This window comes from Pinus tabuliformis, chromosome 4_1 (assembly GCF_031772625.1).
Source record: "Pinus tabuliformis cultivar Carrire ecotype Pingquan chromosome 4_1, CPIR1, whole genome shotgun sequence".
Classification (NCBI taxonomy): Eukaryota; Viridiplantae; Streptophyta; class Pinopsida; order Pinales; family Pinaceae; genus Pinus; species Pinus tabuliformis.
The window spans coordinates 6,720,686-6,737,226 of record NC_142303.1 but is presented as its reverse complement, the minus strand read 5'-3'; the positions used below and the strand labels follow the sequence as shown (position 1 = coordinate 6,737,226).

Here is a 16,541-nt window from a genome sequence, read left to right as displayed (position 1 = left end):
GATGGTCAATCATCGTCCACCATGTTCAAGCATAAGCAACATGGCTAACCATTGTCAACCATAGTTAATCACGGTCTATCATAGTCAACTATAGTTAAACCTCGAAAATCATGGTCACCCATAATCAACAATATGTTGACCATAATAAACTCTTTTCAACCATAACTTGATTATATTTAACGGTAGTCAATCATAACTACCCATGTTTCTTAATATAGTGAAACACTTTAACCATAAATTAATATAATCATATTATAAATAATTGATATACATATGCATATCAATAAATATCATTAATTTTAAAATGAAAAATAACATATATCAACCATTTTCTAATATAATTATATTAATAAAATATAATATATAATTATCTAAAAATATATTTTATATTATTGATATTATTTTTTAATAATCTAAATAATAAACATTTACATTATTAATAAATTTAGATTTTTCTTATATTATGTTATTTAAAAAAATTCTTCATAATTCATGAAGTTACATCCCATAAAACATGTTCTCCATTTTTTTATTAATTCAATGCAAAATGCATACCTCTAGATGCTTCGTTTGACTGCTATCCATCTTTGTTCTTAACTAGAGTAGTTAGAGAGTTATTAAACAGTAAAGAAAGAGTTATTAAGCAGTAAAGAAATATATGTTATATTTGCAAAATGCATTTATATTTTATTTGGATTTATAGAGTTTGTGTTAAAAAATAATCTTTCAGTTAACTGAAATATTTAGAGAGTTAAATTTTCAATATAAGTTATTTAAAAAAAAAACAGTATTAGTAAAAATCATATAAATTATAAATAAAAATATTTAGATGTTCAGTGTGAAGTATTTAAAAAAAATATTACTAAAAATATTAATATAGATACTAATTTTTAGGCATTCCAAAATATTATTAATCTATTTAATAACCAGAAGTGTGTGATAGCCATAAGTTTCCAGTTGCTTTCAGTAGTGTATCTGCTGGTAAGTTTTATCAGTTTCATAAAAGGTACGTAAAAAAATATTTTGTCTTTAGCACACTCGATGCTTCTTTTGAATTTTACCCATCCTTCTAAATTTATTTGGGTCCATCTGGTTCTATAGAGAGACTATAATTAGACATTCAGTTTTTCTTTTATGTGCAAGCCGACTTTCCTGAACTACGGAACCATATATTGAGTATTTAAGATAGTTTTAGGGAGGAAAGAATCACAAACAAATATCCCTGAACCAAGTTCCACAATGGGTTCCGAGAGTATTAGTATCCCCGAAGAGTATGTTGATGTATTGGTTCAAGAATTTGCTTATGATCCACTTCGTCTACCCCTTACAAACGACCCTGCTCAAGTGCTTTACAACCGTAGGACGTTGGAGACAATATGGGATGCCAAACACGATGCCGTTAACCCTTTCACCCGCCAGCCCTTCGATATTAGCCATGCAATTCCCCAGTCTGAGCTGAGGCAACAGATGCAACAATACATACTCCACAACACAACCACAAACCTAAGTAGAGAGAGGCTAGAGGTCATTCCCGACTATACTAAAATCCTGAGCAAAAGAGAGATGAAAAATCTGTTGAATCAATTGATTACAGATTATCAAAGTCTAGTAAACGAGTATTATATCAAGGGAACTGTTGAGCCATATTGGAAGGCGTTGTGGCAGAGATTTAATGTTGTCCGTCTATATTGCCAGTACAGTAAAGAAAATAGGGAGGTGTTTTCTTTGATAAGAGGGTACTCATACTTTTTACCAGTAGTAGATGAGCGTTTATTTAATCTATGCCGTGAGTACTACTATTTGTGTGATGATGCCAAGGAAGTGTGCAAAGAAGTGGCCAGGATTGTGGATGTCCTCGGTCTCACGGAGAGCGAATTGCTGATATTCCCTGAAGGGTGTTTATGGGCGTTGGTACACATTGTGTCTGATCTTGCTGTGCTATGCGATCATCTGAAAGTTCGGAGTATGGTTCTCAGAATTTATCGACGGATGTTTTACGACTGCAGCATTGATTGCAAAGAGATTTTCTGTCCTTGTGTAGTTCGAATTTCTCTCAATATGTTGGGACGCGAGAATGTTAGGGATATTTCGAATGAAGACCTTTACAACGGAATGGCAGTTCTTAAATGTGCGTGGATGAGAAACAAGAAGATTTGCGTCGAGGAGTTCGATTATGTTGACGTTATCGGGAACGTAGTAAATATTTGCGTTTCCCGTTTCCAAGACATGCATGCTGCAGCTATAGCTTCTCGTGCGAAGCCCATTTCTGCATGTATCACCGCCAGCCGCCGTGAAGATGATGAAGAGGAGAAAAATATAAATCTGATAAGCATAGCACTTGACCGAGGGCTCTGGTTAATTAATTCCATACTCACTGCAGCCACGCGTGATGAGGGAGAAGGAGAATTTTTCGCAGACTCCAAGCAAAAGCTGCAAAATTCAGATACCAGCGGAGTAATTGTGCGAATGGTAAAGCTTGTGCTTGCGGGTTTTAAATACATGTGGTCTTCGCATTTGCAATTGGGTATAAACATTGCAGCGACACTTATTAAAGGAGGCGGCCGTGGCAGAAGAAACGAAGTTGTCCAGGTTTTTGGAGATTTTCTTGGAAGCGACATAGTGGATGAGTATGATCCTCTTGTTAAGCTCTCGCTGGAAAACATGGTCATGGATGTCAATGTATGTGAGATTTGTCACAAGGCACTTCAGTTAACGTGAAGCAAGCCGTCATCGTCCTGCAAGCCATCATTCCTCGTTAAAGAACACTCAGTCTGGTGATGCGGCGATGCCCGTATTAAGGAAGACTCAGTCTTTAAATACGAGTTCTCAGCAGTGATCAAATTTGAAGGGCAGGTCTTAATTTCATTTAGAAGGGCACATATTCAGGTCGCACTTCTATAATGAAAAGCATAAATAAAAAGAGCAATTCAATTGACAACAGTAAATTATTTTCAAATTTCTTTTTATTTTTTCATAGGAAAATGGTGGAACAACAACCCCATGGATGTTGTATATAAGGCAGGTCTGATATGAGCCACAACTAATATATCGAATGCATTTACCATTAATGGATAAAAAGGAGACCTATATTCCTGCTCCAGTTTAGATAAGGATTAATTTTGTAGGAAATTTGGATTAATTTTGTAGGAAATTTTTGTAACCAAAATGTTCAAGCCAATATACAAGTAGCTCAATCAAATTTAAGTTTATTGCATGAACGAAAAAATTTAGTAAAATTCTAAACAGGTTTAGGATTCAACAAACGAATGTACAAATGTGTATATGTTTTTGGTATCTCCTTTTTTAATATGAAAACATACCAGGAATTGGGAATCCGCAAACAAATCAAATCCAGTATGTTAGGAAGCTTGTTGAATGCGCTCCTCTCCAAGCATAAATCGTGCTTAAACCTTGCTTGAAAGTCGTTTGCTGAATGATGAATCTATGCTCCTCTCCAACTTAAATCGTCATCAAACCTTGCTTTAGGCAACCTTCAAGCACAACCCAATGAAATTATAGACCTAATACATGGCCCATATTGACATCTAGTCGCTCTCAATTGAAACTACCAAATGTAATGGTATCAAGGGGTAGTTGTGACATAATAATTAATAAGAACTTCTATCATATGCACAATTAAAAAAAACAACTCGAAAAGAAACTGTTGTTTTTGAAATGGGAACAACTGCCAAATGTAATGGTATCAAAAGGTAATTGTGACATAATAATTAACTAGCATTTGCATCAGATGTTGCAAAAGAAACGCCGTAAGGCATAAATTGAAGAACACAAATACAACACAAGATTACTTTGATAAATAATAAAAATATATTGACCACTCAAATCAATGCCCCATTAACTGGAACCACTTAGTAGACATATCTATCAACATTAGGATTATACACAATGATCAAGAAATTTCCCATATACAAACAACACCTTCCACAACAACCTTTTTTCACGTCCACATTTTAAAAAATGCCTTGGAACATGATTGGAATCTCCCATATTGTCTTTTTCATTATGCAGATAAATCTTCCCTATTGCTATTTTCATCATGAATATTGTTAGTTCATTGTTGTAAAGTGTTAGTGTGTTAAAATATACAAACAGCACGTTCCACAACAACCTTTTGTCACATCCACATTTTAAAAAATGCCTTGGAACATGATTGGAATCTCCCATATTGCCTTTTTCATTACGCAGAAAATCCTTCGATCAAGTCTTGTGTAATGTGCAAGACTAATCTTTGTGGGGAAGTCACCGTTGTACACTATGATCCTTTAGAGCCTTTCAGGATTTTAGACTCTCTTTCAAAATGTTGGTATTTATATCGGGGCCTACCTTCTAAAGAGTGGTTGTTACCGACGGAGTCACATATGAGGCTTTATTTAATGAGCAAGGAATATTTTCCCTCGTACTCCAACTTTAGAGTACAAGACACTAAAAAAATTATGCAGCTGAAAGTGATCCATCTTCAAGATATTTTTCCTGTCAGTTACGAACAAAATGTTTAAAACCTCAGTTCTGCGAAGAACTCTGTTAAGCTGGAATGTAAGAGTTTGCCTTGTATTTGACAAGAGCTTGAGAAAAACTTCGCAGAGGAAATCGTTCAATAGGAGGGTTTCCTTTTCCCTTTTTCAGTTATATCTGTGATCATGAGTTTCCATTAACCCACAAGTTTCTTCGGATCAAGGTCTGATCCGTGAGTATTGAAAACTGTTTTCAGCACAAATTCACCTTAACATAAGCAGGTTTCAGTCTTTTAACATACATCTCATAAGTCCTGACTAATGAGACAACCGACTAGGCTAAACTGCTGAAACCTATGTGATTCCATTCTAACTAACTTGAATGCATGCTGAGACGAATTGATTCAAGGTAAAATATTTGCAAAAACAATAGTTCCCAGAAGAAAAGGTTTCAAACATGTTGAAGAAAATAAATATGAAGAGATCGAAAAAACATAACTAATTCATATTGAAACGCCTGTCTGCTTAAAGTATTGCTTGCAAAGAAAAACCGAAGATGATTCGTCCTTTTAACTAAAAAGGAAAAATTCCTCCATTTGCTCATACAATGCAAATGTACCTATACTGTTTGTTGAGAAATTGCTGCCATCCATGCTCTAAATGCCTTTAAAGAAGATAATCTTGGGGAGCAAATAAACAATAGCAGGGATATATGCCTTCAAGATTAAAATTGATGAACAGGAAGATTGCACCGAGAGTCTTATTCTTTCTGGTGAAACACATCAGAGTGAATCTATTCCATTCACTCAAGTCGACTGGAGGAGGCCATGCCCTTGGTTCGATTCTCACAACAGAGGAATCCACTTTAGGGCATGGCGTAAAATGCCTCTTGCTCACATCCATAAGGAGCTTGGTACTGGCCAGAAGATCCACATTGACAGCCAGGCGATTGAAAAGGGAATCACGATTCACCAGGCTTTGCCACGAGGCGGTGGCCAAATTCCTTCTGAAGCATGAGGGTGGCACTTCGAAACTTGGGCATGGTAGACAAAAGCTTGAAGATGAGCGGAGATGATATCTGGTAAGGTATATTGGCTACACATATGTCAAAAGTTGGCAAGTCTGTTCGTAGTATGTCCCCTCGCACCAACTGTCCATAACAGAAAAGAAAAAGGAGATAGTCATATTAGAGAAGAGCAACTTTGATTTATCGTAATCCCAAAAATTAATAAGGTATCACCAAAGACAGCAATCACAAGGAACAAAAAAGGAATTGCAAGAGACAATTACGAAGACATCACAAGGGAACCTGCAAAGCACATAGCTTAGGCTAACCTTGCAGTAAACAGAATCTCTTTCCAGTGCATTTTCCTTGTAAATCTGGCAGAAATTTTGCCAGAATCTTGGAATTACAGGTTTGAATTGCATAAATTTAATACTGAGGTGCCCAATTGGACATAAGGGGGTAGGGAATCCATCTGTAACATCAAATTTGCAAAAAGAAGAAGTGTTTTATTGCCAAAATTGGCATTTTTCATTGCCAGACAGAAAGTGCAGTACGTTACAAGATTATGGCTTCCCAAAGCACACAGGTACTTCTAAGCATCATTAGATTGGAGAAAGGTAGTAACTGAAGAAAAGAAGGCTGCTATCACATAAGCATGAGGACTTCACCCCATAGCCAGTTTTCATCGCATAGGCATGAGAAATTCACCCTAAACCCAGTTTTTAGATTGGCAAAGATTTGAAAAAGTTTTAATGTATGTGGTATTTCACAAATAAACCTTCTTCAGTATTGTTGTCAATGTAGGATTTTTTTTTGGTTGATGTTTCCAGTTTACAAATGCAGCAAGCGCACCCTTCTCCATTATGGGATTATCACGATAAACTGAAGTCAGGTCATGCAGAAAGCATGCCCATTTCCATTATGTGAATATCACAACGAACTATAGCAGGCTGACAACAGATATTCGAAAACATATGTCTCAGTGATTGTGGCAGAAGACCTACACCTTGCCCCATCCACATGGAGCCGGAGCCTGAGCCGCTGCTTACACAGGTGCATAGAAGCAACAGCTCATGAAGGGAAAACATGTCTCTGAGGATTTGAAACTTGGGGTGGGCATGAAGAGTCACAATCCATGTGGAATTGACATATTGTTAATGAGGTAAATAAGGTGAATGAATGTAAAAACAAGATGCAAAGGAAATTGGAACTCACCTCCAATCTCTGAGCCATTTCGGTCCCCTTTATGCGTTTGTGAACTACTTCGATCATCCGGGGATCGATCTCGACTGCGATGACTCTGTGGGCGGCCTGCAGTAACTCTAGGGTTAGATTTCCAGTACCCGGGCCGATTTCCAGGACGGTATCACTTTCTCTCATGTCCGCTTTCTCAACGATGGATTTGAGAACACCGGGATTTGTGAGAATGTGGGATTTGTGAGAATGTGCTGCCTGCTCAGTACAGCCTTGGGATCAATCAACTCCACCCACAGACAGTACAAGAAAAGCCCGCCAACAGGGTTAGTGGGACGCATGTAGCACTAGAGAGCCCGGTTCAGCTGCCCTGATGAAACTATTCGATCTGCCAAATGAAACGCCCAAACCGTTTGGGCAACCCTTTTGAATCAACGATCAACGGCTGAAATTGTTGCAATCGTCTAACATATAATCGTGTGGCTTACACGATGACAGGTAAGCAGAGAGGGGAGTTGATTTCAGAGGGAAACGCCTTATGGCGTAATAAGAACTTGCATCATATGCACAATTAGAAAAAACAACTCAAAAGGAAACTGTTGTTTTTCAAATGAGAGTTTCTAAAATGGGACTTAAGTTTTAACATGAAAAGAAATTTACAAATTCAACATTCCTAAAATTTTAATTTTTTCATTCCTAAAATTCTAATTTCAGGAAAAATGAAATTTAAAAAAAAATTGACAATTTGACAGCACTTCTTAAAAAATTTTAAGATATTATTCCAATTTTTTTTTTAAATGACAAAAATCAATTTTTAAATTTTTTTTGACTGGTAAAATTTTCTTCTTACTTCTCTGACTTGCCAGAGACCCTTTGAAGGGCTCTGACGTGTTCAATTTTGATCCCTGGTTCCCAGTCTTTTAAACACGAGTTTGTAAAGTTCTTTTTTGGTCATATAAAAGTTTGCTCCATAATTATGACTTGATTATGTTTATATGCATGTAAATTTATAACCTGGATTTTACGATTTTAATTTAATTATCAGTTATGTGAATGTGGAGGGTGGGATTTCAATTTTGATTTATTGAGGTGGGATTTAATTTAAGTTAAATATTTATTTTAATTTAGTGTAGCGTGAGAAAGATTTAGCGGCTAAAAGAAAATTAAATTAAGTTATTATAAGAAGGTCATCAATCCCACCCTAGAATATCAAAAGTATCTCTCTATTTTAACTAGCTTAAAAAAGAAAATTAATATAGCAAAGATTAGAACGAATTCTTATGAGCTCCATAGTGAAGCATGTGGTTGGGCAGTTCCTAAAACGACATGGATGGAAAGGATCTGCCATATATGTGAGAATAGGAATATCGAGGATGAAAACCACTTCCTCTTAGAATGCCCCGCGTACAACTACATTAGATCTCAATTTCACAATCTTTGTTACAATACTGACCTTCCTAGCCTTTTACAATGTCAAAATTATAGTGAGCTCGAGAGGCTTCTCTCCAAACTTTTTGAGCATAGGAATAAAATCTTAAATCAAAATAAATAATTTGTTTCTTTAGGTCCAATAGACCAATGTTTGGTCTTAGTGGACGTTAACCATCATCATCATCGTTATCAATATTTACAAATTAAAAATTGGAATTTTTTTTAAATAATTATCTCATATGAATTAATATTATGATTATGATGATGATGATGGTTAACGTCCGCTAAGACTAAACAATGGTCTATCGGACCTAAAGAAACAAATTATTTATTTTGATTTAAGATTTTATTCCTATGCTCAAAAAGCTTGGAGAGAAGCCTCCCGAGCTCACTATAATTTTGATGTTGTAAAAGGCTAGGAAGGTCAATATTGTAACAAAGATTGTGAAACTGAGATCTAAAGTGGTTGTACGTGGGGCACTCTAAGAGGAAGTGGTTTTCATCCTCGATGTTCCTATTCTCACATATATGGCAGATCCTTTCCATCCATGGCAGTTTTAGGAACTGCCCAACGACCTGTTTCACTATGGAGCTCATGAGAATTCGTTAAAATAGAGAGATACTTTTGATCTTCTAGGGTGGGGTTGATGACCTTCTTATAATAACTTAATTTTCTTTTAGCTGCTAAATCTTTCTCACACCACATTTTTCTTTGAACTTAGAAGTAACAATATCTTTAATGTTATTTATGTTTTGCAATGCATCATTTTCGTTGATCTCCCAATAGTTTAACCGGACCCTTGTGTCTTTATGCCACCCTCGATTGAGCCTTAGGTGGTTTTGGCTAGAATTTAAAGCTAGCTTAGGAAGTCTATGATCGTCTATGTTATTGATTTTGTGCTTGTAAAACAGAAACCTAAGCATAGCTAGGCTCTCAATAGGGGAAAGACCTGCTTATATAAGGAGAATAGGATAGGGTGTATTACTTTTAATTTTCAGGTTATAAGTAATAAAACGCTTTTGGATTTTCTCAATCTTTCTCCATCATTCTCTGCAGATGCTGCAACCCCAAACCTCACAGTCATATAAGATAACAGGAGTGACTAAAGTTTCAAAGAGGAACTTCTTTTTATCCCACATTACGAGGTTTGCTATTTTATAATTATTTTCAAGACCAAAATAAGCTTTCCACCCCCATTAATCCTTTTCTCAATGCTATGGTTCCAGTTGAGCTTGTGATGAATATCAATTCCTAGGTACTTGTAAGAATACACTTCCTCCAAATTATTATTGTCATACATAAAATTAGTGTAAGTGTCCTTCTTGGATTTGATAATCATAACTTTTGTTTTGTCAGTGTTAACAGTCATACCCATGGTAGAGCAGAAATCCTTAAGAAGCCTGAGTTGCTTATCAAAATCAGATGGGCACCTTGCCAAAAGAACAATATCGTCAGCATAAAGAAGAAGGATGACGACTATCCCAGCTAAGATCGTGCCATCACATCTTGCTTCCTCTAAATAGCCTTCGAGCTTATCGATGTAAATGCCAAATAGGGTAGGGGAGAGGGGGCAACCTTGTTTAACTCCAATGTTACGCTTAATATCATTCGACCACCCCTCATTGCTCTTTAGCAATGGCAGCTCTCAACTCGAGGAATGTTTAGCTCTTCTAATATTCCAAAGGTTGTATCTAGGAACCGTATTGAAAGCCATTCTAAAGTCCACAAAGCAACAAAATAAATTGGATTTATCATTACGACATTCCTCCACAATGATCCTAAGAGTAACAAGGTGTTTGGTTGTTGAGTGATGCTTTCTGAAACCTGCTTGGCCTTTAGCCCGCTTACCTTCACTTTCAAGCCATATGCTTAACTTCTTTTCCAAAATACTACCATTATAATAGTTATTTACAATAATAATAATAATTTATAATTATTATTATTAGTAATGATTTAAAATGATAATTGGTAATTAATTATTATAGTATCTATTAATTAATTAATTTTCTTTAAAAATCGATATAATAATAATTAGTTGGTTTAATTATTATAATATCCATTAATTAATTATTTTCTATTCTTTAAGAAATACGAACATTAGTTAAAAAAAAAAAACAAAAAAAAACTTTATTTTTTTAATAATATTAGGAGTATTAATCAATATTAATAAACTAATGATAATAATTATAATAAATATTTATAAAGAATATAAAAAATAATTATTGTTTTAATAATAAATTATCATATGTTTATTATATAAAAATAAACTTTAAATATTATAAATTATGAAAGAAAATTATGGATAATAATTACTATTATAAAAATTTTAGGTTTTAACTTAGTAGCCGACATACATCTTCCTTTAAAAAAAAATATCTTATAGCTATTTATCCCATGATTAAGCTCTTTTATTATCTTCATTCAAAGTGGTCCTGATGATGGATCCCCCTTGGGATTTGAAACGTTGACAAATATTGGTTATTACTGTGAATATTTTGAAGCTTAACTCAACAAAAAATGAACCACAGATGTCTTAAATATATGGGTATAAAATAATATTTTGTAAACCATTTACATTTAAAATAATAATTTATAAACCATTTAAATTTAAAATAATAATTTATAAACAACTTAATTCCTTCCATTCCTTACAGATTTAAAATTCCATCAATAATGTTTCACATGTTATATTTTTTAAAAACTTAATACATTCAAATGAGATTATAGTAAATGAATTTATGAATTTACAAATGTTTATTTTGTTTCATTTTATTTTATATGGATTTATGTTTGAAAATTTTCTAATCTATTATTCATTTATTTTTAAGATTTTGCATTATATTTGGAATTTTTTTATTAAAAAACTATAAAATAATACTTTATAGGCCATTTAAATTTAAATGCATAATTTATAAACAATTTAATTCCTTTCATTGCCTTATAGATCTAAAAATCCATCAATAATGTTTCCCCTATAATATTTTTTTTAAATTAATATATTCAAGTGAACTTATAGTAAATAAATTTATGAATATACAAATGTTTATTTCGTTTCATTTTATTTCATATGAATTCATTTTTCAAAAATCAATTATTTATTATTCATTTTTTTTAAAACATTTCACTATATTTTGAATTTTTTTCATTAAAAATTACTATAAATAATAATTTTTAAACCATTTAAATTTAAAATAATAATTTATAAAAAATCTAATTCCTTGCATTGCCTAAATGTTAGCATTCTAGATGTATGCAATATTTCTAATGAAATAATTCGAAAGGGATTTGAATATGACATTTTAGCGGCATGAGGTTGTGCAAAAATCAATCAACGTCGCATTATGATTGCAATATGGCAATTTACTAATACTCATTTTCGCCATGTTACATTGCATTGCAATTTATTCAATGTTGCATGTCAAAATTAACAAACTAAAGGGATTGATATTATAAATGCAAGGGTTTTAGAATTAATCCCTTGGGTTTATAATATCAATCTCATGGGTTAATTAATCTAAAGGTTCATATTCCTAGGGCATAATATTATTCATATGGTTTATAATATTACTCCTAGGTTTTAATATAAATCCCTTGGATTTACAATCATGATCAACCATGGTCAACGATTGTCCAATGACACAATGTGTCAAATATTGTCTCAATATGAAAATCAACCATGGTTGAACATCATATTGTGACAAAGATCATCTGAGTATGAAAATAAATGATGGTAAACCATGGTCAACCATGTTTATTTTAGGGTTTATAATATTTATATTAGGGTTTTTATAACTTGGGTTTATAATATTTATCCCATGGGTTCAATATTATTTCCTTGGATTTATAATCTCTTGGGTTTTAAGTATTAACCCCTTGGATTTGTAATATCAATTTCTTAGGTTTATTAACCTAAGGCTTCATATTCCTAGGGTATAGTATTATTCATAGGGTTTATAATATTAATCTTTGGGTTTAATATAAATCCATTGGGTTTATAATCATGGTCAAGCATGGTCCAATGTCACATTGTGATAAAGATTTTCTCAATATGAAAATCAACCAATGTCGCATTGTGATGACGATTGTCTCAATATGAAAATCAACCAATGTCGCATTGTGATGACGATTGTCTCAATATGAAAATCAACCATGGTCAACCATGTTCCAACGTCACATTGCGACAAAGGTTGTCTCAACCATGGTCAACCATGGTTACATTATGAAAAACATTGTCGCTTGGTCTAATGTCACATTGTCACAACCATGGTCATCCATGGTCAACCATGCTCCAACGTTGCATTGTGACAAAGATTATCTCAATATGGACATCAACCATGGTCAACGATGGTTAGATATTGTCCAATGTCGCATTGTGAAAAATGTTATCTCAATATGAAATTCAATCATGGTCAATGAGATTCCAATGTCATATTGTGACAAATATTTACCTTAGGGTTTATATTCCTTGAGTTTATAATATTTATCCCTTGGATTTAATATTATTCCCATGGGTTTATAATCCCTCGGATTTATCAATCCCTTGGGTTTATAATATTTATCTTAGGGTTTATATACCTTGGGTATATAATATTAATCTTTTGGGTTTAATATTATCCTCTTGGGTTTATATTATCAACCCATTGGGATTTTAATCCCTTGGATTTTTAGTATTAATCCCTTGGGTTTATTATTCTCTTGGATTTATATTATCAATCCCTTTAGGGTTTATATATCTTGCAATTATAATATTAATCCATTAGGTTTATAATACCTTTGGGTTTTAGAATTAATCCCTTGGGTTTATTATTCCCTTTAGTTTATAATATCAATCCCTTGGGTTTACAATCATGCTCATCCATGGTCAACGATGGTACAATGTCACAATGTGCCAAAGGTTGTCTCAATATGAAAAGAAAACCATGGTCCAACATCACATTGTGACAAACATCGTGTTAGTACGAAAATCAATGATGGTAAATCATGGTCAACCGTGTTTATTTTAGGGTTTATAATATTTATCTTAGGTTTTTATACCTTGTCTTTATAATATTTATCCCTTGGGTTTAATATTATTCCCTTGCAATGAGCCATTGTAGATATTGGAGACGGATAGAGGCAGGGTCTGAAATTTACAACTATATGAAGAGTGAAATCAATAGATGGTTTGCGGATTTCACCGCCTTTTTCTTTTCAATGTTATGTAAAAATGCAAGACAGTGCGAGAAGGGATTGGTTGGAAAATGTGAATGGTTGTGATCATTATCCTGTTGATTTGAATTTGTGCAACTTTTGTCATCAGTCTCAGTGTGTTTTGGAAGAGGCTAGCGTTTAAAATTGTGTTTTGGTGGAGTATTTAAAGTTGAATTTTATATCAACCACATTTAAATTGTTATTTGATTTTTATTAAATGTTCATCATCATCATCATCATCATCATCATCATCATCATCATCATCATCATCATCATCATCATCATCATCATCATCATCATCATCATCATCATCATCACGTAATATAATAGTATTAATATAATATCAATTATTATTAATATGGTTATTATATTTATATTAATATTATCGATAATAACATTAATAATTGATATATGTGTTTGATATGGACTTATCAACATTTATCAATCATATTTATTAATGTAATTGTGCTAATAATATATTAATGCAAACTAAAAAATTATAATAAAAATTATAAATATTTCTAATGTTAAAAACATACACCAAATTGGTTTTAAATTGTAGTATTATCTTAAAATTTATAATTTACTTATTAGATCATTAAAATTTTATTGATTCATTTTCTATTCATAAAAGCTTGTTTTTTAATAGATTGAATAAATAAAATATTTTTATTTTAAATTAAAATTTAAGACATTAAACAAAAGATATAATTCCAACCTATATAGGTATTTTATGTGAGAATTTTGTTTTCAAAATTTTCATTTTTTTAAATAAATTAAAATTTAACATTTCTATTAGATGTAAATCTTAAGCAAAATTTTCATTTTTTAAATAAATTAAAATTTAACATTTCTATTAGATGTAAATCTTAAGAAAAACTTTATTTAAAGTATTTTGATTCATAAATTCTGATAAAATACAATAATATAAGATGAAAAAAAAGTTGACTTTTTTATTTATAAAAAGTATTAAACCATTTATATTTGTAAGTTAATATTATTAAAATCTAACCAAAATTACTAGTGAAATTATTATTATTATTATTTAAATAAAATTGTTTTTTTTATTACTGAAATTCAATTAATTAATCTAACTCTCAAAGTTTTTAAAAAAATTGTTATTTTCAAAACAATTATGTTTTTTAAAATTTAATTATATTCCATTATAAAAACACTACATAAAAAGAATATTCTTATTATAGTCCTTTTAAAATCTATAAATGATACGGTTAAATAATTCCAACATAAAATTAAATCATAAAAAATTCCTTAAAACGTGACATCACGACATATAAGTAGTAGTCTTATTATAATACTTTTATAAATCTATTAACGACATGGTTAAATAATAACATGAAAAATAAAAGTAAATTCATATTAAAAATGATAGAAAGTGACGTCATGAGACGGCACTAGCGTTTCTTTTTCGAAGGAGGCGGCACGAATTGATGTGAGGATTCTCAGTAAATAGAATTGTGACGTTAAAGAGGTGTTGAAATGTGAACTTGGGTTAGTTCAACCTCCACTATTCTACTGTTCCATCAAACCCTAGTCACAATGATTTCCGGTTGTTAGTAACAGAAAAATTGTAACGCCCGTTGGACCCCATAACCCAACCAACCATTCTTTAACTCCTCCGCTCCGTCAACTGTTACGAACAACCTTGGTATTCGTATACCAAACAAAGACCATGTAATATTCACCGCCACTTCACATGCGTAACCCATGCATAAATTCTTTCATCACAATTTGCGAAAACGATGCCATGTCATCTCATCCCCTTCGTACATGCAGTCCACATCGACCATTCGTATTCCTCAGTCAACTTTGAGTCCAAGCGGCATCTGATTTGGCATCCCCTTTGGCCGTCGAATGGTCAGTTTTTCTAATCCGACGGCATATGCATCATAGCGGAGCGTGTTCTCCGAGGCCAACCACGACTCCGATCGTGTAGACTCTATGTAGTCACGCGGACATCGTTCAGCATGTCCCGGAAAATATTTATTTATAAAAGCTTGCTGAACTGGGAATTTGAGGGAGTTCGGTCTGTGAGGGACACATAATAATTCATTGAGCTGAGGATTTCAGGGTCTCAGTTTAATTAGTAGAATGAAGTCCGCCATGCCTGCACGCAGTGGAGCTCTGGTTCCCTATCTAAGTAACAACTCAAGAGATATCAATACTAATTATGTTGCAGATGGCTCGGCTCCTGTTTCTTTATCGTCAAATCGACAACCTGTTTCTCGGCTTGTGTTTTCCGATCGGAATCGCGTCCAATCTTATCATGTAACGGCTCAACCGTATTGTGGGATGAAAAGTAAATTAGAGAAGCAGAAATTGAAGCATCTATCTCCTGTGTCTGATGGGTGTTCAACTGAAAAGAAGAGGATGAAGCTATTACAATTCTTTCTGCGCTATCTACGTTCCCGGAAGGTGCGGATGTATCCCTTACAGAGCAAGTCAAACCAGAAATTATCTCGGTAATTTGAACCATTTTCCTCTTCTTGAAATACTAATCTGTAAATCAAATAACTCAATATGATGAATTTGTATAGATTTACTAAAATTCCATAGGATGGGTATTGAGCAGGATGCCGTGAGTGCGCTGATGAGCCAAATAGAACAAGCCAAAGCGGCGCGCAAGGAAAGGAAAAGTGTAAGGCCGGGCGCCGGGCGAAGTCGCCATGCACGAGGGCGCGGCGAGGAACAGGCGTGCGACGGTGCTGCGGAAGAAATGCGACGTTTACAAGAGTCGAGTGCAACCAAACCAGCGACACTTTAAGAATGCGACTAAGTGTTGGGCAGTTTATATAACAACTTGGAGGAGGACTTGCGTGAGAGCAATATGAAGAACGTTTTGTGGGCGTGTTATGAGTGGTTTTGGGGTCGGCCAAGGGGCTGCACTCCCCATGTAAAACCCACGCAGAGATGACTATATATAAGTGAGCTTGAGAGCTCATTTCATCATCGAATCTTCATCACATATCTACGCATAAGGTAGAAGGGGTAAAGTAAAACTGCGCAGGTTTGGGTAGAGCTCCACATAGCTCATGCGCACTATCTAAAGGTGCAGTTTGAGGATTATCTTGTACCGGTAGAGGTGTGGGCAAGGTGTGCCTGGGGTTCGGTGTATGTGCAGAAATTGTGCAGGACTTGGTAAGGGGAATTAGTGGCTCGGGTGAGCACTATCCTTTACGCAAGAGGTGTACATGGTTGTAAAGGCAAGTTTGCTTTTCTTTGTATTATT

General features: G+C 33.6%; 1 protein-coding gene and 1 pseudogene across 1 annotated transcript; one reads left to right on the top strand and one right to left on the bottom strand.

Moving 5' to 3' along the window:
• Nucleotides 1–5,098: 5,098 nt before the first annotated feature.
• On the bottom strand, nucleotides 5,099–13,195 carry LOC149173970 (ribosomal RNA small subunit methyltransferase, mitochondrial pseudogene; annotated as a pseudogene).
• A 2,130-nt stretch (nucleotides 13,196–15,325) lies between these two features.
• Nucleotides 15,326–16,135, top strand: LOC149173969 (uncharacterized). The gene is made up of 2 exons (XM_089422510.1): nucleotides 15,326–15,774; nucleotides 15,885–16,135. Exons 1-2 carry the CDS (start codon nucleotides 15,404–15,406, stop codon nucleotides 15,892–15,894), a joined length of 381 nt encoding a protein of 126 aa, XP_089278636.1. The 5' UTR covers nucleotides 15,326–15,403; the 3' UTR covers nucleotides 15,895–16,135.
• The last annotated feature ends 406 nt before the right edge of the window (nucleotides 16,136–16,541 follow it).

Coding starts and splice junctions, on each gene's coding strand:
- LOC149173969 (XM_089422510.1), top strand. CDS start 15,404: ATGAAGTCCGCCATGCCTGCACGCAGTGGAGCTCTGGTTCCCTATCTA.